At 50.7% G+C, this 23,209-nt stretch overlaps 1 protein-coding gene across 7 annotated transcripts in view; it reads left to right on the top strand.

Moving 5' to 3' along the window:
- MVB12B (multivesicular body subunit 12B) overlaps nt 1–23,209 on the top strand; it is a 69,725-nt gene that overhangs the window by 4,386 nt on the left and 42,130 nt on the right. For 4 of the 7 annotated variants that reach the window (XM_082327656.1, XM_082327655.1, XM_082327651.1 and 1 more), the window contains exons 2-6: nt 3,080–3,202; nt 9,256–9,363; nt 13,033–13,129; nt 16,183–16,312; nt 16,619–16,741. In XM_082327656.1, the coding sequence (XP_082183782.1) occupies nt 3,080–3,202; nt 9,256–9,363; nt 13,033–13,129; nt 16,183–16,312; nt 16,619–16,741 (581 nt within the window). Of the gene's footprint in view, nt 1–41; nt 2,018–3,079; nt 3,203–9,255; nt 9,364–13,032; nt 13,130–16,182; nt 16,313–16,618; nt 16,742–23,209 lie in introns of all 7 variants that reach the window. The other 3 variants (XM_082327653.1, XM_082327654.1, XM_082327652.1) reach the window with 3 other exon arrangements.

Genomic DNA, 23,209 nt, shown 5'->3' with positions numbered 1-23,209 from the left:
TAATCTGTTCTTTCACTGTTTTTTTTTTTTTTTTTTTTAAGTTCAAAGGTGCGATAGAAAAGAAACGAAACTTTGCAGATGCCCTGGGGGAGAAGTGCAATGTAACTAATCGTCTGTATGATTGCCCAGCCAGAGACTCCCCTCTGACCTGTGCAGAGTTCATCAAAACATTTATCCGAGTGTGCAAGCCGATTGCTGCTGCTCCATATCTGTTCCAGATGCATCCTCGATGCCACCTGCGCAGCGGGAAGCTGCCCTGAGCAGCTGGCCTGGTGCAGCAGAGCCTTGCTATGCTGCGGTGGCCGTTGGGCCAGCCGCCTTCGAGCGCTGCTGCCCCAGCCCTCCTGCTGCGGAGCAGGGTGCACCACGCTGCCTGGAGACCTGGCAGTTTGCTTCCTGGGCAGATGCTCTGCCCACCCGTCCCCGCCGGCTGCGGGCACGGGCTGCGGTCTGAGTGCTGGGCAGAGAAAGGTGCCAGGGTCGCTGGGTGCAGCGGTGGTGGGCACAGGGAGCTCAGCTTGGCCCTCGCTGTCGTCGGTGCTGCTCTGGGCCCTGCACTGGTGCCGCTTTGCGTCTCACCCCATGGCTTCCGCCTCCCGCCCTCTTGAGGCAGAAAGCCCCGTTCTGCGTGCTTAGCTGCTGCCGCCGCCATAGAAGGGCTTTGTGTGAGCCGGCACAAAGTGAGGATTGATGCTGTTTCCCCTCCCCCTGCTGCGCCGAGCAGGACCGCAAACGGCTCTGACAAAGGTGCCCTTCTTCCTCCCGCCGAGGACGGGGTGCTGTCAGGCGGAGCGGGTCTGCCAAGCGGCACCGCGCTGCGGGTGGAGGCACCCACCTCCCCTCCTGCCGTGCAGCTGGGGACCCCCAGGGCCCCGTCCTTGGCCTCTTCCAGACCGCCCCTGCTGCTGCTGAGGTCCCTGCTGGGGCAGCTGGGCCTCCTCGCAGCAGGCCCCAGCGTGGTGAGCCGGGGCCTGGGCAGCGTTTGGCAGCAGGTCCCTGGCCCTGCCACCAATGCTGCGGAAGAGGAGGGAGTGCCTCCTGCCTGCTGGGCTCTCTGCCTGCCTGGGCTCTCCCAGGGTCCGAGAAGGGGCACAGCCCCTCTGCTTCCCCCCCTGAGGTGTCGGTGCTGTCTCGGCTGCTCCTGCTCCCCCTGCCTCTGCGGAGCGAGCCGGTGCTTAGTCAGGGCAGGTTTGGTGGAGGCCAAAGGCACCTGGGGGAGCGGATCTGCTTCCCTGCGGTGCAGCTGCGGCTGTGCTGGAACCTGCCATGCGGTGTTCTTAGCGTGCTGGGGAATATCGTCACTTACCTGGATTTCAGTTCAAAATGGCCTGAGAGAAGCTCGTATCAGCATTCATTATCTCCCAGCTCCTCCCGATGTGTAATAGCAAGTCATCACGTTATTGAGAGTGACTTGGAAAAGTTTCAAAAAACATGCATCTGTATGAAGAACAGATTGTAAGTTCTTCATTAAATTCACATTATGTTTGCTCGGTACTGCACGTTTTAGGCAATGGGTTCTGGATTATTTGCAAGGCATCTGGATGAGCCGGTGGAGCAGCGCAGGCAGCGGTGTGGGGTTTGTCTGGGCTGTCCTGCGTGCTGCCAGCGTTCCTGCGGCAGAGTCCCCCGCTCCTCGCCCGCCCTGAGGACAGGGAACCCGTCGGGAGGGGAGGGTGTCGTGCTTATAGTCGTGTTTTGGAGGCTCAAACTGCGTAGAGAGCAAAGTGGGTCTGCTTCGCTCTGTGCGTGCTGGATGCTTGTCTAGGTGCCGAAGCAGAGCTCTCTCCTGGGTTTGGTTCATTGGCAATGGTGTTTCACCATTACTGGTCACTAGCTTCTGTTGTTTTGGACTCCTCAGGTAGCCTGGCTGTTCGTGTGACATTATTATTATCTACATAGGGCCCAGACTTGCTCTTTTCTATTGCCTGCAGCACGATGTTTGTTCTGACTGGGCATTGTGAAGTGTAAACCCAGGTCCCACTGGCACCAGCACTCACCTCTGCCTTTTCTAGAAGCAGTAAGTAACTAGCTGTCTACATGGCCTAGAAATGCTGGGGTTTAATTGCTCTGAGGAGGGAATTGAATTAGGTAGCTCTGGTTCACGGCTTGTCTGGCTGCGCAGCAGTGACGCTTGTTTACACAAAGCACTGCCCTTTTATCTCGGGGTGCGTGGGGGGTGGTTTCCTGGGGCATTCCTGCCTGAAAGCTGGAGAAGACTTGCCCTAACTGGCTGCCTCTGCAGGAGACCACATGCTTAGGCAGTGGCACCTTTTCCCATCCTCCTCCTCAGCGAGTTGTTTCAGCAGCTCTCTCTTGTCCTCTCCTCCTGCTTCCTGCAACAGCATCTCTCCGAAATTGGTTGGTCTTACCTGCTTCTGTCCCCCTTTGTGTATCTCCCTCCCCTGAAGTACGCGGTGATGTCTCCCTTCTCCTGGAAGATGCTCAGGCCTCTTCAAGGCCTCTGTCTGCTTTGCATCAGACCATCCTGTGCTGCTTCATCTGTGTTTCCCTGGTGTTCAGGCTCTCTGCAGCAAGCGCGGTTTTGCATACAGCGCCAGATACATCTGTGCTGCTACATGAAAATGGTCTGGTTCAGCAGGGTGCGATGGGACTGAAGACGCACGGGGGAACCCCCAGCGTATCTGAGACTCAAAGTGGATGGGGAGCCTCCCAATGAAGCCATTAGGAGCAGATTTCTTGCTGCTTAAAATGGCAGAGCTGCTTCAACCAGCCTGACTCAGGGGTGAAGTTTGCTCTCTGGGAGGGAAGGAAATGAACTTGGGTTTTCCCATCATTGCTAGATGGAGACCAGCCCATGCTAAGTATCCTGGAAACAACAAAATCTCAGAAGAAGCTGCTGGCCCAAATTCCAAACCTACTGGGCATTGCACAAATGTACCCTCTTACCAAAAGCAAATGAAAGTGCAGAAGGTGTGTCTGGCCTAATCCTGTGTTTAACTTGGCAGTCTGTGGTGTGTCAGCACAGGTGCTGTGGCATGCATGCAGGCTCTCGGTGCTCTCTTGTCTTCTGCTGGGGTGTGCTGCCGAGTAGCTCTTTAATTCTGCTCCTTTCTTTCAGGATCAGTCCATAATGCCTGAAGTGCGAGACCTCTCAGATGCCTTGCCTGACTTGCCGATGGATCCCATCACGGGTGTTGGTGTGGTTGCATCCCGGAACCGAGCACCGACAGGTTATGATGTAGTAAGTAGAGCTATTTCAGCTGCCGTTGCTAATGCTTTGGTTCTACACTAATGAGGCTTTACTTTGCTGGCAGAAGCATCTCTTCCAGAGAGGGCTTGCCTTCAGACGTGTGCTTTAAGAAGTAATTTGATATCCAGCTGCCCACCTCTCATCCCACAGCACTTAGTGCTTTCCCTCAGTGGAGGTTTGTGGGTGCAATCGTGCTACTTCATCTGTGCCACTCCAGAGGAGCATAATTACCTGGAGGAGTGGTTTTCAGAAACAGCTGGCCACTGTGGCATGCAAATTTAATAATCCTAGTAACATTCATCCTGAAGGAGTCCTAAGTATTGCACAAATTATATCTCTGAATAAATGGATCCCACATCAGCTGTTTAATCCCACATATCAGCACTGCACAATGATGATGAGAAGCTCCAGAATGGGAAGCATAGAGTTTTGTATCCAGCTGAAATTGCAAGGATGATTTTGATGGACAGAATGCAAACCTCTAAACTAAGCTTTGGCAGGAGGCTGGGCAGCAAGAAAAGGCAGCTGGATACAGCAGAGAGGAATATGTGAATGGATAAAGGGAGGTGACTGTTTAACAGCTGCTCCTTCCTTGGATTAGTTACTGCGTAACCAACAGCATGATCTTTCTCCCCATAGATTAGTGTCCCAAACAGTGAAATATCATAAAATACTGACCTTGCAGAGCTCTGTATGGAAAGATTTGGCCCATAGTCCATCTGCTGACCTTTCTGTGTATCCTGCTCCAACTGTGCTACATCACATCTCGGGTTTCTGCAGTTGCACAGCTTGCATGGTTGGGAGTGGAAACCAGTTGACTCGAAGCTTTGCTCACACCTTTTCAGCTCTGGATCACTGCATACCCTGTTCAGTGTGAGAAGGAAGAAAATGGGTCGGGCTGAAGTAAGGACACGAGGGAGGGAATTGGGAAAACGCTCCTTAAAGACCTGGAAGGTTTTTGCATTTACTGCATTTTTCTGAGTGCTGATTACCTGTGTGAGGCAGGCTGTGTAATTAGCTGCTTGCCCTGATAAAGGAGCATGGGACAATGTGAGAGTTGTGATAACAGAATTGCATTCTGCCTAAATGGCTGGGCAGAGAGAGCGCTTACCCCAGATAGCCTGTCTGTGGTTTAATAGGGAGCTTCAGCGCTAACGCAGTTTAAACTAAACAAGATAAAAGAGTCTTCCTGTGGCTTAATCCAATTACGGTGGTGTTGTAATAACGCTTGTGAATGTGGGTCGCTCTCTCCTAGGGGGCACAGAGAGGAGGCTGCCTTTCCTCTGGTTCTTCTGCCTTCCCCTCCGTTTACAAGGAGCTCTTCTCTGACCCTGGGGCCATCAGTCCCCGCTGCAGGCCGTGGGGAAGTGCCTGCCGTCTGCAGTTGTCTTACCCTAAGCATGGCTTCCACGCGCTTACTCCTTCAGCCACGCGTATGGCAAATCAGCTGCCCAGCTCTGTGCGTGGATGCTGTGAGCCGCGGTCGGTGTCCTTTCCACCGTACAGCACCTGCGGTGATGGGGCTGCTCTGGGTGCCACCCTGCTGTGACAGGATGTCCTGGTGCCCAAACCCACGGGACGGTGGCACGCAGGGATGTGCTTTTCTTGCCTGGATGTCTGGGAACGTGGCTCCTCTGCGCGAGGCAGGGCTGTGGGGCAGTGCGTGGTATGCGGCATGGCCGCTTCCCCGTGACCTCTCTGGAACCCAGTCTGTCCTATCTGAAGGCGTGAAGCCAAGTATGCAGAAGTGCACTTCTCAGTGCAGTGGATAAAGTCATCTTCTGAGACGTGGGCAACGTGCAGACTTGGCCGGTCTCAGGCTCTGTGTTTCTCCAGATAGGCAATTTCCCTAATGAGACACCAGCAGTTGATTGTGGCTTCAGGGTGTAAAGCCTTGATGAAAGCAGCTGTGGCAGCTCCAGCCTAGGAGTGTGCTCCCTAAAGTCCTAATAGTTAGAGGTTCAAACTGCACCCTGAAAAGGAGAACCACTCTCATCTTTTGGGAAGCGTTAACACCAGTTTATCTTGGGATGTTGTTGTAGTCCCCTTAGGGATCTGATCGGTTTGTGCTTTGCTGTAGCGTCCTGCAGCATTCAGTTCCACAGGTGGATTCAGAGTTGCGTGGGAAAGTATTTCCTCTTACTAGTGATGAATTCGACATTGTGTAGTTTCATGGACGGTTTTGAGTTTTGTGATGGTGAAGTGCCCAGTTCTCTCTTTCTGAGACAGCTGTGTTATTTATAGGCTTTACCCACTTTCTCTTTCATTCATGTCTTTTCTCCAATAAACAACCATTGCCATATTCTTTTCCTTCCTTTTCCCTTTGCTCCTCTTTGAAACAAACAAGCAAAGGCATGGGTGCTTTCAGCCCAGGTGTAAGTTAAATGCCATGGGGAGGTTCCAGTCTGTTTCCCAGGCTCGGTGTACTGCCCAGCTGGAGGTGGCGGTGCGGCAGAGCTCAGGGTACAGACCTGCGGGAATCTTGGCAAATGGGTCAGAGATCTTTTGCCCTCAGTAGTTTTTTAATTACTCAGAAATCTCCATTGCCTTTTGGGTCTGCTTAGAAAACAGCTACTGACACTTGTAATGACTAGCCAGGTCTTTTAACAGCTGAAGCACCGAAGACTTGATTTTGCCAAAATGTACAGAGTGTGTCTGAACTTAGGTTCCTGAAAATCTGCCCAAACTGGCAAGACTGAGCGTATGGATGGGGAGGAAAGGGAGGAGAGGAGGGAGGCGGGAAGCCTGGGGTAGGAGAGGTGTGGTTCCCCTGCAGCCGCGCTCCTTGCTGCCGGCTGAATGCCAGCTCCACAGCTCCACGGTGGGGTTTGCTCTGGGGCGAGAGCCCGAGCATGCTGCCCCCCCTGGGGCCATGCTGGAGCAGGGACGGCCCTGCACACCACTGGTGGTGGGGCAGGCGGTTTAGTGGGCCCGTTTGCCAAAGGCCTGTCCTGTGGTAGCAGTTACCCCATACTGACTGCTGGGCAGCAGGTAGATCACCCCGCACTTGGAGGGGTGGGCTGGGGGACACCTTCCTTACTGGGTGTCACTCCGTCAAGTCCATGTGTTTGTAGCACATGATTGAGGAGTGTCTTCCCCCAGCTCCATGAGGAGAAGGACCCTTCCCTGTGCCTGGGGTGCTGGGTGCCCCGTGCCGGGTGCCACGTCCTCTGTCCCGCATGTTCCTCGCCCCTTAGCCAAGCAGAGGACTTGGCGAGCTGGGGCTGCACAGCGCCCGTCCTGCTGGGTAGGCCTGCCTCGGCCTCTCCAGGTCGGCTCCCTTCCCATGTTGCCCCACCGAGGGCACGCTGCCATCGTGAAGCAGCGCTGCTCAGGCACAGCTCTGCTTCGAGAGGTGGTGCGGATCCTCCTTGCCTGCAGGAGCCCAGCAGATGATGCAAGAAGTTTCCTGTTTATATTGCTCTGTTTTCTTTCCCCATGAGTTTTCTGACAAGTTAATGCATGCTTACATTCTCCAGGCTTGGAGAGAGTTTTCAGCAGGATGATGTGGAGGCAGAGCGCTCAGGGTTAATTGCTGGTGATGTCGCCTGCGACTGCTGCATTTCAGCAGAAGCAGGAATGGTTTTGCTGGCTTTCCCGTGGGGCTCTGGCGCTGGGAGCTCTTACTCCCAGCTGCTTTTTGCTCCGATGCTCGCGTCCTCCTGCGAGGCTCCACAGGTGGCACGGTGCGGCCTGCCTGGTGCTGCCGGGGCAGGCAGCCAGGCAGCGACCGGCAGCTCAGCTGGGTGGGGAAGCATCAGAGGGGCCCAAGTCGCTGCTCAGCAGGGACCCTGTCCCCAGGGGACAGTGCTGTGGGCCAGGCCTGGCACTGCTGGCTCCCAGGAGCCGAGGACCCGGGCCCTGCCATCAGCTGCCGGCGGTGCCCAGCTCTACGTTGCCCAGGCCGGCCATCGGGCAGGGCCGAGTGCGGGGTCAGCCTGGACTGCTGTGCCTCCCTGGAGGTGGGTCGGGTGCCTCGCCGCGTGGCTCCCCACGGAACCAGCTTGGGTCTTTCTACTAGATGTTTGATGGGTTAGAATGGCAGGGTTGTTCCTAAAAGGGTGTGTGGTGTGGGTTGGAGTTTTTGGGGGTTTTTTCATCGTTAAGTCAGAGTATAACAGTGCCGGGCCTCCCTTCCTCCCGAGGGGTGGCAGTGCCAGCGCGGGGCCCTTAGATGTCTTGGCCAGCTGTGATCCAGCTGTGCCCTGGGCAGTGAGTTGTAGAGGAGATGATGTCAACTGAAGTGATGTGCTTCCACCTCAAAAATCATTTGGTATTGTTGTAAGTAATATAAAGTTCCTAAAGCTTACAGAGGTTAGCTAAAAAGTGTTGCAGTTGCAGACTGCATCTATTGCTGCCTGTTGAGTTTTGAGCATCTTTAATGTGGGAACAAAGAAAACAAAACTGGCTAACACAAGAGAAACTGAAACATTGAACTCGAACCATATTAATTAACAAAGTGATTAAATCTGGTTGTAGTCCCTCAAACTGTTTCTAACAAGGGCTGGAGTTCAAGCTAACTGTCCCTATATGCCAGCAGTTTTTTCCTAGGCAGTCTGCTCTCTGAATAGCTTTTCACCAAGTCTGACTTGCGCATAGGGGAGGGAGATGTGTGTGTATTTTATATATTCCTAAACTAGGACTTCAGGAAAAAGTTGAATTCAAGGAATAATAAAGAAAAAATCCCACCAAAATCTGGTTTTAAAATTTTACTATTTAAAAATGATGCATGTTTCTTTGCAGAAGCCTGACCACAAAAGCTGTGTGTGTCGTACAGGGGCTTGAGCTGAGCAGGGGATTGTGAAGAGCAGTTGCCGAAACGCGAAGAGCAGCCAGTGCACTTTGCTCCCTTTGCTGATCAGACAACAAACACACTTTTCTCTCCCGCGCTTCGGATAATCGGAGGGTCTTGTCAGCATGCATCTCCTGCTTCCTGCGCCCTGCACAGAGTCTCTGCTCAACAAAACACGGGTGTAAACAGTAGCAACAAATGTCAGCTCTGTTATCAGGCTGCTCTGGGGCCAAGCTCTTACTCAGTTCAATAAGATTAGACTTGGAATAGCTGCAGTGGAGTGGTTTGCCCCCGTCCGAGAGGCATTAGGCAGGAGTTCAGCTGTGCTTCTGCATAGCTTTAGACCACACTAGAGTCTCCTATAGGGAGCCATCAGTTGGGCTTTAGTCTGGTGGGGTGGTCTTATTTCTGCTACCCTTCTCCTTGTGTTTGCCTTCTTGTCTCCTCTCTTATTCGACAGCAAACCTTTTGGGGCAGGGGCTGTTACCAGCTTGCACCATGCAGCACGAGTGCCCAGCTGCTGATAGAGCAGAGACCTTTCCTTGGGCGCGGTGCTGCCTCCTGCCCACTCCTTGAATCAGCTCGAAGGTTCGATCTTCTCCTGCCTTTCTCTTCCTGCATGTGCCTCTGGCTCTTCGGTGAAGGGCCAGGGTCTGTTTCCTTCGCCCTCCGTGCAGTGTGTGCCACTGATGCGACTGGATGCAGGGTTGCGTTGGAGAGGGATGTTTGCAGGGTGCATCCTTGCACGCGGCATTGCTGCTAAAGTCTGTGAGTGACCAGGGCTTCCCCCAGCTGCTGGAAGCAGCTTTTTGGCCTGCAAGCTAGAATTCCTCAATGGCTTTTCTGTGAAAATAATGCTGAGATTGGGCAGTTTCTGTGCTTTGTCTACATGGACCCCACCTCACAGCTTGCCCCAGTGTGCCCTTGCATGTAGGGTGGTAATGAGAGCCTCGATATGCTGACTTTCCCAAACTATTGTTTGGAGACTGTAACCGAAGTTGCTGTTTCCTCATTAGAATAGCCTTTGTCAGAGCATCTTTAATCAACGGACTCCCGAGAGACAGCGTTTTTAGAACTTCTTTTTATACCTCCTCTTGGAAGTTCTTTGCACTGCGCCTCGTGAAGAAACTAATGAGATGCTGTGAGAGTTTGGGCTACCGTTAATTAGAAGAGGTCTGAGGAAGAAGTACTGCACATACATTAACTTTATCTTGGCTCACACATCTCCTCTCTCCCTGTCTCTTCTTTCCAGGTTGCACAAACAGCAGATGGCTTGGATGCTGACCTCTGGAAAGATGGCTTGTTTAAATCCAAGGTCACACGATACCTGTGCTTCACGAGATCATTTTCAAAAGAAAATGTAAGTCCGTTTGCTGAGTGTCTGCATGATTTGCATCTGTGCCTGGTATGCTCTTACCCATAAGATGATTCATTTTATGGAGCCAATTATAATTCAAGCAGGCATTTCACTGAGTTTGGGTGAGTCAGGAGGCAAACTGCAATGGTTAGATATTTGCATTTTGTCTATGTTCTTCATGGAAAGAAGTAGAAAAGGGAATGCTTGCATTTCAGCAACCCCCTCATGCTAGTGTTCCCTGCTGTAGCAATGGGCGCTGCATGCTCAGGATCCTGATTAATTTCTAACACTAATTACCTAGAGAAGCAAATGCTGCAGGTAGTGTTGATGAAGGAAATGTTAGTTTCTGAATCCAGGGGCATCATAGATATCTTCTTGCAGGATTAGCTTTTCTTTCTTTGTTGTTTTTGGTGCTGATTCTTGAAAATTTGCCCACATTGTGCATATGCTATCATATTCTTGTAATCTTCTAGTATGGCTATTAAGCATAAGTTAATTTCTGGTTAGTGGCAGTTGTCAGCCCACATCTTCCGTGGAGGAGAGGGGACCGTGTGCAGTGAGAGCCTGATGCCTTCTATTGTGTTTTTGGTTGAGGCTAGTGTGAAAACTTCCTCTTTTCTGGAGGTACTATTTAATTCTACAATGAATGCGCTCCATCTAGTGGGTAATCCTGCTTTTCGTCGTGTTTTGGATATTCACAGTGACTCAGTTGTCAGGGTATGGAGATACCATTTTGTACTTGTGCTTTCACCAACGACAGGAATAGAAAAGCGACTGCGACTTCAGAGGCTGATCATGGGTCCTGACAGGAAAGCCAGGGGCTGCCAGTTTCCAGCATTTGACCTTTATTCCATCCGCTTCCCTGCCTGCCTCAGGATTAAAATAAAGCTCCAGAGCTATGGGAAATATCACTTCCTGGGGTGGATGGACAATAATTGTGCTTTTCATCCCGGAGTACCTGCAGTAGCAGGAATAGCAGCCCCAGAACAGGCAGGGAGGGTATTAAACAGAAAGATTTGTGATGATTTGAGTATTACGTTTACCTTGAATGCGGGCTTGTCAGAAATAATTACAGGATAGTAGCAACTGCTGGCTACCAGAGACAGTGTAAATACCCTCAGTTGGTGCCTGTTGGGCTTTTGGCATGAATCCTTTCCTCGGCACGGTTTGGGAATACGTTCCTCGTTTTGATGAGGAGTGAATTGACGGGAGCGTGGGGGGAGGACTGCCAGTCCCAGCCGTACAGCAGCCTGCTGTGCGAGGCGTGGCGCGAGTCGCTGCGTCCCGCGCGTGGGTTGTCTCGAGCACCGCGTCAGTGGCACGTTAGACCTGCGGGCGCTTCTGGCAGAGCTCCTGGGCAGCAGCCTGCAGGCAGTGCTGCTGGCGTTTGGGTGCTGGCGTGGAGCCGGTGCTCCTGTGGTTCGCCGCAGCCATACCCGATGGACGGCGGGAGCGCCCTCGCCTCTCAGAGGGTGGATTTCCCAAGGCCCATCAGCCTCCTCCGGCCAGCCGAGCGGGCTCCCTCCCGAGGACACCCCTCTGCCCGCGCTAGACAGAACGTGCGCTCGTGCTGCTTGAGGCCATGGGCTTCACGTGTGCGAGGGGACCTTTTTGTGAGGCAGAGACCAGACCGGCAGAGGCTGGCGCCAGTCTGCCAGCCCCTGGGAAGCACGCAGAGCTGATCAGCGCTCCTGGTCCTCCGGCTGCGGGCAGGCTGCAAGTGGGTTGATGGGCTGGGAGGAGGTGGTGACCAGACTGGTGGGGGAACAGCCTTCTCCCCTTGTGCAGGGAGCAGCACCCTTGTCTCTGGTTAGCCCAGCAAGAGCTTTCCCTCCCCTCTCAGTCCTCTGGCCACACAGGGGTACGATGTGCTGCCTGACCAGGGACCTCCGAGGGTTAAAAGGCCTTGGTCCTCCCTCCAAGGTAGCAGCGACCTAGAGCTCTCAGCCGGGAGGGAAAGGCTCATCTCGCCGGGATGTTGATGTGTTGCTGCGTTTTGGGTTGGAACTTTTACCGCTCAGGGTTTTCTTGCGTTTAACAAAACACTGGGAACTATTTGTCCTGAAGAACATGTTCTGTTTAGCGGAGTTGATGTACCTCAGATACCTGCTTTATAACAGAGGCAGTCTGTAGTGTCTCTTTATCAGAACCGTCATTCTCAACAGCTTACAATATTTGACAGATTGAGGGTGTTGCCAGTATTTGAGTGTCATGGTGAGGAGGTCCTGAGTGGTGCATCTCACAAACGGCGAGGCTTTGTGCCCTTTTCTCCTGTGTGTATGGCAGAGCATCGATGCTGAATCCCAGTGTTACAGCAGCTAATGAATTTATCAGAGGCATCTCTCCTACCTGTCTGCTGTTGATGGAGGAATGATTGTTGGTTCAGCTGAAAGTTGCACACTGATGTAACACAGCCAGACAGTTTGGATAAATAAAACATGAAAGATGAATCGGCAGCAACCACTTCATCTACCATTTGCTGTGCCAGGACCATGTTAACTGATACATTCAGGCTTTGCATCATCCAGCATTGCTTGCTCTGAGATGCCCTGGCCAAAGGGGGGACGGAGGCATGTGAGGACAGCCTGGCCTCAGCCAATTTGCGTGAGCAAAGGACATGTGCCGCGCTTGTGTGTGGTGGGACGGGGCTGCCGGCGTGGTGGCCCTCCTGCTGAGGAGTTGGCCATGAAATTCAGAACCTCCAAAAAAGAAACTCAGACCTGATCTCCCCTTACTTCAGAGGCTGCAAATTTATATATGTTTTAAAATAGTTCAGTGTAATAATCAGAGAGTAGAGGTTTGCCCGAAATACTCTGCTAGATAAAAACTGAAGGAGGTACTTAGCAACCAGTAACAGTAAAACACACTGACATGGTTTGATGGCTTAGGATGAAATTTTAATTGTTCTGTATTGCATTTCTGTTTATAAAGGCTGCGCAGTAACTAAAGTGTGTTTTTCTTCCATACGTGAATCCAGATTATTGGCAGCAATGCTGGCTTTAACGAGAACTGCAAAGAAAATCTGGTCTCTAAACAATTGTGGAGGCTGTCATTCTGAATTGTGTTTTGAGCTCTTCAAGCCTTGATTAATAGGATGAGGCATCAGTTCAGAATTCATATGGACTCCAAATGAAGTTCTTCGTTCCAAATGGCCTGCTCTTCTGGAGTGCGCCTGCGTTTGGAGCTAGAACCATGTCTATTCAGTACTAATTAGCTAATGCATGTAATAACTTTGGCTGTGTCTGCATGAACCATCTTCCTGTAATGCTTTCTGCTGTTACTGTCACAGAAACGTCATGTAGCTATTGTAGATGTAGAGTGTGTGAGAACTGAGGTGACCTGCTTAGTGGATGAGTTGATGGGGGTAGTACTTTGAACTGCCGTGTGTCCAAAGGGAAGAATTTGGTTATGCTTCTGAGGATCCAGAATTATGGCAGTGGATGAGATGTAAGAATCTGTAAATGCTGAAAGTTGTCTGGCATCTCCTAGTCAGTCATCATGTAGTTGCTGCAGAGGGAACAGTTGCCAGTCTTGGCTTGGTACCTCCTTATCATTTTTAAAGTTGGCGGTCAGTTACAATGCCAAGGTGTCTTGGGGTTCAGCAGGCGAGAAGAGCTGGGTTTGGATTCGGTGACGTTGTCATCGTCAACTCTTTCTTTTCTCTCTCCAAAGAGTCACTTAGGCAACGTCTTGGTTGATATGAAGCTTATTGATATCAAGGACACTTTACCCGTGGGCTTCATCCCCATCCAGGAGACCATCGATACACGTAAGTTGGTATCTGTTCTTCGGTCCCACGCCTTGGGAGCAGCCGCTCCGCCGGTGCCTGTGTGGTCGGGCAGTGGAGGGTCGTGTCCCAGACAGAGGGACCCTCTCAGCACTGCTGCTCTCTGGGGTTACATGTGCATGTTTGGGGCAGCTGCAGTGAAACAGCCTTCGGTTTTCCTGTGCTTTTCAGGCTTTTTAATACTGCTGCCCTACTGTCACCAGCTTGCCTGCTAGAGCAGCACAGCTTTGGGGCAGGAAGGAATAGTTTATTCTTTCATTTGCAAGGGTGGACTAGGCCTAGCGGGAGCAGAGCTGCTGTGCTGAGGGATGTTCACGGATACCAAGCGGAAGGGTGTGTGCTCCTGGTGCTGGGTTCATCCACACCGGCTTTGCACCTCCCACTGTGAACAAACGAAGGCCTGTGTCCTGGTAGGTAGCGCTGAGGATGGTGGGGTGTATTTGTGCTTGCTGAGAGAAGGCACAAGTGGAACATCCAGGGAAAATACCATCCTTATTTCTGCAAGGCAGAAATGGCTTTGCTGCAACATTGAAGCCAGCAGTTCCCAGACAGCGTATTCGGATCCCACGGGACTTGTGGCAGTGGCAGCTGGAGCCACGTCTGGTCGCAGCACTCTGCTCTGCAGCAGGCATCGAGGGCTTTGGGCTTGCAGGGCAGAGGAGGCTGCGGACAAGGCCCATGGGAGCTGAGTGTGGAAGGGCTGCAGGACGCCATGCGCTGGCGCTGAGGTACAGCTGCTGCTCAAGAGCGGGGCTGGTACCAGTGCTTGTCAGTAATGAAATCCAGCCTAGTTATGAGTAGAAAGGAGTTACATGAGCCTGCTTTGCAGGGAATAATTCATCTGGGTCTGCAGCAGCTGAGGATGGTTTTTCAGTCACTACCGACCTGGTTCTGATTCGAACCCGTGACCTAGAAGTGAAAGGCTCTGCAGCCCATTTCCCATTCCCCCGGGTCACCCCTTCCCCTGGAGAATTCCTGGGCACACGTGGCGCGGGGGAGAGTTGTCAGCTTATCCTGCTCGCCCTTGGGAGTGCTGGACACTCACCGTGTGCTGCTGTGATTTTTGTGAAAGTCCTGGTGGAAGGGGACTTCGTAAGTAATTTAAAATGTGTTGGATTGCGACCCATGCGATCTTTAAAGCAGAGGCACTTGTCTGTATTAATGAAGTGGTGCATATCCCTGCCTCCATAAGCATGAATGAACACATTTCGATTGACTGTTTATAATATGTTTACTTAAAATTAACTCTGGTTAAGCATGTGTAATTAATGAATCCAGCTCCTAAACCAAGTTTGCTACAGACTGCAGACTCTAGCCAAGTGTGAAAGAGGCCAAAGACAAAAGCAAATAGTCAGCTTTGTACTTACTGTGAAAGTCAAATAAGAGGCACTGATTTTGTTCAGAGTTAAATTTGTGATTATACGTGTTTCTGTGCTCCTCTCTGAGTGACGGCTGACTTGTAGTAAATATATTAAATATAGTACTCCTTACTAGGTTCTGCGAAAATTTTTGGATGTGGAAGCCTAAAACCCTGGGCTCCTAAAATCAGTTTTAGGCACTTCAAATAAAAGCCCTAGTTTTCCAAAGCAGGAGAAGACTAGACTTCAGGGATACAGGCATTTAACATCTCTAAAAAGCAGCACTGTAACTGAAAAGCTGCACGCACAGATGCTGTCTCGTGACACACCTCGCACTCTCCGTACATTTATCGGTTCTGGTGTGACAGCAAACTTCAGAGGCCGGGATGGATTGCTTTCTCCAAGGTGTGGATTACGAAACAGGAGGAGCCTATAGAGACAGGGCTGCTTGCCATCTGTTGAAGTGAGAGCATATTTTTAAGCTGGAGGATATTTATTCATATTAAACTGAAGGGTTTTTATTTTGCAGCCACTTGTTTGTAGTTGTTGGTTGTTTCCAGATTTTCATTCAGTGTCTGCGCTTTAGATTTTCAGTTTATCAATAGACTTCTGTCATGTCTTTCAAGTGCCCGCATTCACAAATAGAAACCTCACCTTGCTCACGTTGGGACTCTCGCAGACTCCGTAGGGCGAGATAGAGCAGGGGTTTCCAAGCACCGCAGATCTGTGTCTGTGTGCCAGTACCGCCTGTTGTCATGCGGCTGCCCCACAGCTGGACGTGGATTGTATCTGCATGCAGGCAGACAGCGTGCATATACATGTATTCATTATACAGATAAGCCTTAACTCTGATGGGCTTAAGTTTTTCTTGATGGATTACATGGAAACAAGTGAAATTGCTCTGTGATGCAGAGCAGGAAAGGGCGATGCAGCAGATTCATCCACCCTCTGAACACAGGTCAGTGCAGCACCCCGTAGGAGGTCCTAGCAGTTACTGCTTTGTAAATCTGGTTTATCCCTACAAAGATACCAGGCCAAACATGGTGGGAGTATCATTTCAGTGCTTGCTGACTGAGTCAGGAGAGGTCATTAACACTTAGGATGTGTGAGATTTGGGCAGACAGCTTTTACTGTTAGCTGCTCTGCATGGCAGTCTGTTTTTCTGCCTGCTCCTCCTCTCGGTTTGGTTGGCTGTTGGGAAGCACTTGGCAGAATAGACTGACTGGTTGTGTCAGCTTCCAGGTATGCTCCTAGAGGCAGTGCTTGTGGGAGGAATATTTGGATATGACTATCCAGGCCAGTAAGGCAAAAATTACCTTGGAAAGAGAAAGTGAATGCGATAAGTATGTGGAACTGGAAAAATCACCTGCTATTTCTGTTCTGGGGTGCAGTACTCTGTGGCATACATGATATCTTGCCTTCTCTGCAGAGGGTAGTAGGGAGTATTGGTTTATTGCAGTGCCTAATAACAAATCTCACACAGTGTACAGAGAGCTCCTGATAGAAAATTTCTCCAGTCACTGAATGGCACTGCACTGTCTGGTTTGCTGACATATATCTGTTCTTTGGCTCCAGCTCCTGCCATAATTATCTGCCTAATATCTGGAGAGACAATAAATAACATTTATACCCTAATCTTGCATAAAAACCACCCTGTGTCTTGTGTTGTTTTTGCAGAAGAAATAGCTTTCAGAAAGAAGAGGCTGTGCATTAAATTCATCCCTCGAGATTCTACAGAGGCAGCGATCTGTGATATCCGAATCCTGGGTAGATCTAAACAAGCCCCTCCTCAGTACACGTTCATAGGGTAAGTACCCCTCACTCCAGAAGCTGTTGCCATAAATTCAATTGTACCAAGGCTAAGCACCCTGTCTTCCTATAATTACTAAGCAGTAGTTTGTAAGAGCTGAAGCTTGTCAGTAGAAAAGTCTGCATAAGTACAAGTGTTACTGAGTTTCATGTAGGAATTAACTAACCTCCCCCCCCCTTTTTTTTTTCCAGTTGGACTGGTTATCACTAACCAAGGTGTTTGTGAAACACATCAATGCTTGATGCTTGTGCACGTGTGCAGCATTTGCTTGTAGCATTAACGTCTTCTGTGTTGATTACCCAGGGAGTTGAACAACATGGGCATTTGGTACCGGATGGGTAGAGTTCCACGCAACCATGAGTCTTCACAGCCTGAGACTCCTCCTTCCCAAGTACCGTCTTCAACACCAGCTCCTAACCTGCCGAGGTAAGTTTTCTGCTTTTCAGCCCTTTCTGCTTGATGCTGCATGGCGTAGTGTTACTAACCTTGCCTGGTGGAACCAAGACCAGGGTACCGCATCAGTATGAATGATTACATGGAGTGATCTGATAATGAGGGAATGTGTCGTTCTTCCAAGTGTTTGCCTACTGGAGGTTCCTTTGGCTGTCATTGTATAAAGACATACAGGTGAAGAAGTCAGAAGAAAGGAAAAGCCTGCAGAGGAAGGGAAACAGCAAACTACACTTTTTCTTTGCTTTAAACTGTGTGGGATGTTATAGTTTCCAACAAGTATGCATGGGTCACCCTTGGAGGGTGGGCCAGAACTGTAGCCAAGCCGATTTCTCTCCTTGACCAAAGGGAGGGAGAAGCGTTCATACAGATTTTAATGTACAGGGAGACAAGTTTTGCTCATGCTCCAGAAGAATCAGTCCACTCATGGTTTGAAGTACTGGCCATGTTTTTTCTTTTGTTGGACCCGACTACTGTGCTTCAGTCTTGCAGCTGACATTGAGCATGCAGAGCCACTGACAGGAGCAGCACTTCTGGGCCGATGCTGGCATAGTGTCTGTCCAGGTGGTTTTCCCTTTAACAGACAATATTTGTGTGTGTGTATAAATGTATGCACTTGTGTGTATACTTGCATATAACGGTAGTCCCGTACTGACAGCTTACTTGCTGGATTTCTCTGGACAAAACAGAGTGTTGTTAAGCAACAAACCAACCCAGACAGAGGTTAAACTGTGTGCTTTATACTCCTGGCATTTGCTATGAAAGCACAGCATCCAGTGAGAGATGGGCTCCTGCTGGTGAGGCTTATCAACTGAACTCCGGGCCGGGCTATTTCCAGGGGACAGCACATTGTGGGTCCCTTTTGGGCTTTTGCTTAATTAAGCAAACACATACTTTTGCACTAGACATTTGGTATACTGCAGATATGTTTACAGTATTACAATAACTGTTGAGAGCTAGAATTGCGAAGGAGTCAGTGGAGGGGAATTCCAGGGGGATCGGTTTGTATGCAAAGGTCATTGTACCGCATGAATGGAAAAGACTCATGTCCTTCGGAGTCTTGATTTACAGGTCACTTCAGAGAGTGGCGCTTTTAAACTGCTGTAAGCTGTTCCCGGAAAAGCTATCGGGTATCTTTTTAAGGCAGGTGTGTACATTTGAGCCTTCACCCCTGACTCAGACTTACATCTACTGTCTTGCGGTGGCTCTCTGAACTCTCCAAAGCATTTGGGCGTTTCTTTCCCTGAGGGTTTTGCTCCGTTGCTCGCGATGCCGTGGCACGCTGCTTGCTGTCCTGTACCGTCAGGTGTGAGCAGGCAGAGATGCTATCTTGCTTCTCAAACAGAGATGGAGGCAAAAGAGATCAAAAGCCAGCAGTCTTCTGGAGATTTCAGCCTGTCCTACTGGGAGCTGATGCTTTGTTTTGAAGCTCTGCTGGACATAAGGTACATGCTAGCATAGGCCATGTGAGATCAGAGAAGATGTCTTGATTTTTAGAGCACAGATCTTCATTTTCTGTCTGCAAGAAATTCCTGCCTGGGCAGATTTCCACAATAAAAAGAAAAAATTATCATAGCAAGAGAATGTCAATGGCGGTCCTTAATCACTAAGTGTGGAAGGGTCACTTTATGGCCGAGCAGGGAAGGCTGCAGAGCAGCGTCAGAGCTATTGGGAACGGGGCCAAAATTAGAGCTCAGAGCATCAGCGACAGTCTGAAAAAGAAGTGTTTACAAGGCTTATATATTTTATAACCTCTTGTTGTACAGTTTATGGTTTACAATGGCTGCAAGGAAATTGGATCAGTTTTGTTTTACTTGCCAAATAAAGCAAATGTCAAAATAGTCAATATAAAATGTATTCTAATTTGGCTGAGTTAAAACAGCCAGTATGCAGTGGAATAATTGAATGTTACATTCATGCCTCCTAGTAAAAACCACCTGTCTGTAGCCAGCTCCACTCTCGTGCCCTGTGCATGATTTACAGGTAACTTTTACACCACCAGCCTGATCATTCAAAGCATCTTTCATGTCTGTTTTTTTCTACTCTTATTATTTATTATCCAATATATTTTTTAAGAAATAGAAATGTATATAAAGGTGTATCCTGTAAATATTTCATTATTACAAGGAACACATACTACTTGAAAGCCTTTTCTAATACTTCATCAGCAGAGTGGTAAGTTACTCAACACTTAAAGTTTGTGGAAGATTGTAGTCACGAGTAACCTCTTATTTTTACGTCACCATAGAGAGATGAAATTGCACTGGTAGCCAGTTTGCTGTTTTATTCCATGTGGATATATCCTGACAGGAACAGCAGCGAGTTATTCTGATGCTGCCGTGAGTGCTGAGAGAAAATTGGTGAGCGGTGCCGAATAGAGAGCACTGTGGAGATCCTGCCGTTAGACTGGTCAGATATTTAAGCTATTCTCTTCAGTTGCTGTCTAGCATTATAAAATAATTTGAAATGGAGAGGGTACGCTTGGGTGCTTCAGAACAATTGCTAACACTGTATGTAAACTAAACCAGTAAAACACACCAGGGAGCTTCTGAACAGCAAAACCTTCCTAAATGGAAGGACTTTTTGCTGTGGGAGATGTTTATTTCTGCACCAGCCATGTTTCCTCCTCTGATCCACGGTCTAAGTTACTGATGGCAGTGGATGGCGGCACATCAGAGTTCTGTCATGTGTCAGAGGTTTGACCTCCACAGCTTGCTGCACGTCAGCAATGCTGCTTCCGCTGCTTGTGTCACGGGGTTACGGCTCGCGGTCAGAACTGCACAAGGGGAGGCTTTGTTTGATATTCGTGCTGGACCGCATATGTTGTTTTTCAGCCATTTCTTCTCCTTGGTGTTTCCTACTGCAGGCATCTGGCTTAATGGTCTCTAACGGCAGCCCTCACCATCCCAGCGAGAATGGCATGCTGTGCTGTGGAGCACAACCATGCCATTGTGCAAGGCATCAAGCTGCTTTACTGTCTTTTCTCTCCAAATTCTGCGACAGCTTCTTGGCACTAATGGCAGCCTGGAGAAATGCACTTGCAGTTTCCCATTCTAGAAGGCTGCTCCTAAAGAACTGGTTTTGTTGACTTGAGTCACTAGTGGAGATTTAATGTAACTTTCCTTAGTACCTCTGCTCTGTGTTCAAGGCCTGCGCTCTCTGGTGCTGCATGGTGACATTGCTTTGGGGAACAAGAAGGTAGTCCTCCCCCAAAAGAGGTGCTCGTAACAGGTAACTCCTTGGCCCTTTGCACTCTTTTCCTTCACCCGGCCTGCGTGTAGGCGATCGCCAGTGCATGGCCTGGGGACTTGGAGGAAAGTACACGTTCCGAGCATTTGAGCAGTGTCTGGGGGCTCAGCCCCTCCATGCCTCAAGCTCTGTTGCAGTAGGCTAGAGCAGGATTTGTGTGTGATGTTCTCCTCTTTGCAAGTCCAGTTCCAGCCTTCTGGGAGCAAGTCCCTGTCCTCTGTGAACGCACGCAGAGCCAACCTTGAACCATTTTGCCGTGCGGCTGCCTACACGATGGCTCCCATCACAGCCGCAGTGCTCTGTGAGCCTCTGTGGCTTCTGTGGTTCGGGAGCGCGTTTCGCATCCCTTCGCGAGGTGCTGCAGGAGTCTCTACCGCCGTCATTCAAACAGCCCTCTCACAATTTGTCAGCTGCAAGCAAGATGTCAGTCAGTGCTGCTGAAGTGTGTTTTACAGTGACAGACATAATTGCACTTAACTTTTTGCGTGGATGTTATCAATCTGTGATGGATACTTTGGGAAATGGAGCACTCTGATTGTAGATGATGTGTCACAGGCGTTTAATCTTCCTCTCGTAGAGACCAGGATTCAGTCACAACTTTTACTTGTTGATGTCAGGTTTTGAAAATGTAGATTTGCGCTGACCCTGGGAATCGTTCAGTCATTTAGTTTGCAGGGCTGTCATCTGAAAGGTTAATGGCTTACCAGGGAGAAAGAAGATCTTGCTGCAATCCGCTTGTATTCATATCATGTGTTAGCATGGCTGGGTGCTCGGTGTTTCAGTTCAGAAGGGCAAAACTCCTCCGGCTGCCTGCCTGGGACGCCCATGGCACGTCTCCATGGCTGTTCTAATCGAGAACCGCAGAGGCAGGGCAGGGGAGAGGGCAGGCCAGTCCTGGGGCAGGGGGTAAGCCCAAGCCGCAGGTCTCGGTGGGGCTCGCGGTGCCCGCTGCCGCCTGGGAGGCAGAGCCACGCGTTGGTTGCTCGTGCTCTGGACTGACCAGAAGGGCACACGGGTGAGCAAAACAGTGTCAGCCCTGCGTGCCGCACCTGCAAGCGTGCCTGGTGGCCAGGAGAGGTGGCAGCGCTGGTGGGACACCTGGCCCGGCCAGGAGAGGCCAGTGGCGCGGGAGCGCTGCAGTGCGGGAGGGCGCTGCCGTCCTGGCGGGTGGCAGTTGGGAACGCCAAGCGGCTCGGTCAGGTTTCTCACACGTGGGCTCCTGGTGCAGCCACGCGCAAGCCGTCGTGCGGACTGGCAGAAGGAGGCACTGGTTTGCAGAGCCAGATGGAGAGAGGATTGGGAGAGGGGTGGCCGCTCCCCCGAGAGCGGCACGCTGCTGGTGCAGCACGGCTGCCAGCTCCTGTGTGCACAGCAGCCGGGACAGCCGAAGCTGGCACAAGGCAGCCGGATCGAAAGGGCATGGTTTCCTCCTGGTTAGCAAGGCGGCGCGGCCGGGCTGGCCTGAGAGGCTGTGGGCAGCGAGCGTGGGGTCAGCTGGCGTGTAGCAGCCTTTCGCGGTCGGGGGGAGCCAGGCAAAGCCTCCCTGGGTGCAGGGTGTCTGTGTCCGGCCGGGCAGTACGAAATGCCCACCGTGGGCAGGCAAGGCACTGGGCTGCCGGTGCTGCCGGTGGGGCCCAGCTGGAAAAGGCAACGGGTGCTCCGTACTGCCCCGGCTGGAGGGGGCTGCAGGCCACAGGGCCAGCGCTGGTCTGCCCCAGGGGAGGCGGCACGGGTCCCTGTGGGCTCTGCCCCAGCCCGGGGGCGATGCCAGGGGCAGAGCAGCCTGTGCACCTCTCCCCGCTGCCCGCCCCCTCCCCGGGGGTCCAGGCTTCTGCAGGGAGAGGGGCTGCGTGCCCTGCCAGACCCGGGGCCCCAGCACACGTCTGCTGCTTCTAGCTCCTGCCTGATCCGCATGGCTAATCAGCTGCAGAAACAGCTCATTTGTGCTGCAGCTCACGGCCCTCGCAGCTGTGGGTCTGCAGCCTGGCTGGTAGCCCTCCCTCCCCGCGTGCCCTCTCCGCGCTCTGAGCGCAGCCGGTCTGTGCCACCAAGCGCTGAGGTCTTGAAATACTGATCTGGCGGGCGTGTTGCACCAGGGAAGTGCTGCTCTGGTTTTGATAAGAAGATAACAACTGCCCTACTTAAACCCCTGAAATAAGAGCAGGATGTGTAAATGTTCTCCGTGCTCCCAATTACCTTTTAAATGGTTAAGCTAGCCCTCCTTAGAAAAGGGAAATTATTTGCTCCTGTTCCTCTGCTCCCAGTGGAGTTTAATGCTAAGGAATGTAAGAATTTCCTTTCTAGGCAGAGAAGTCTGATTTTTCAAATTGATTTATTAATGGTGTTTGAACTTTGTCGTCTGGGCTTGGAAAGTGATCAGTGTGTGGCTTTCTGCTGGAGGCTGATGATGTGCAATAGGTGGCAGCTAATAAAGCAGCACCAGCAAGCCGCTGTGTTGGAGACCTGGACTCGGTCTGATGATAAGCCAGTCTTACTCTGTGCAGTGGGCTAATTGAAGGGAAGCGGGAAGCCTTTTACCTTCCCTATTTTTTAAGTAGCAACAATATTATTTATAAATAACTACCTTAATTTTCTCTTTAAGACATTTGAAATAGATTTTATGGAGAGTCTGTAGAGGAAAAGGTTCCAGGGTTTCAGTGCTTTTCTGCTCTGCTGGGGAACAAAGCCAAGACTTCAGAAAGCTGCCGCGGGCCGGAGGCAGACATCACTGGTAGCCTGATGGCCAGGATGCTTTTGCAGAGTGGTGGGGGTCTACCTTAAAGTCCCTCATCTGAACCAGGTGCCACCAAATAAGGAGTACTTTGGGGTGGGTGTCTCTGGTTTGACTGGAAACCGCTCAGAGAAACGTTGCCAGTGGGATCTCTTGAAAGTCTGATCCTTTCTACAAAATGCTTCCTTCTTGATGGAGTTGCATTTTCTAATCTGTTTCATCAAAAGAGCTCTAAAGTAAAACTACCTTCTGGTTTGCAACTAATGAAACATATTTTTTGGCTTGAGTGCTCAAATCACTTGTACTGTGAAATACAGCACGATGTTCCTAGTTTTTAAATTATGTACCCCACAAGAGGCCAAGGATGGTACAAGGGCTATGTTCACATCACAGTAGCTATGGATTAAAAAAAACCCAGTGAGATTGACACAATAAGTTAAAGCTTGGAGGAAGCGTTTCCATAG

This window comes from Platalea leucorodia (genome assembly GCF_965183815.1).
Source record: "Platalea leucorodia genome assembly, chromosome: 15".
Taxonomy (NCBI): Eukaryota; Metazoa; Chordata; class Aves; order Pelecaniformes; family Threskiornithidae; genus Platalea; species Platalea leucorodia.
This window is presented reverse-complemented; position numbering and strand designations above follow the sequence as displayed.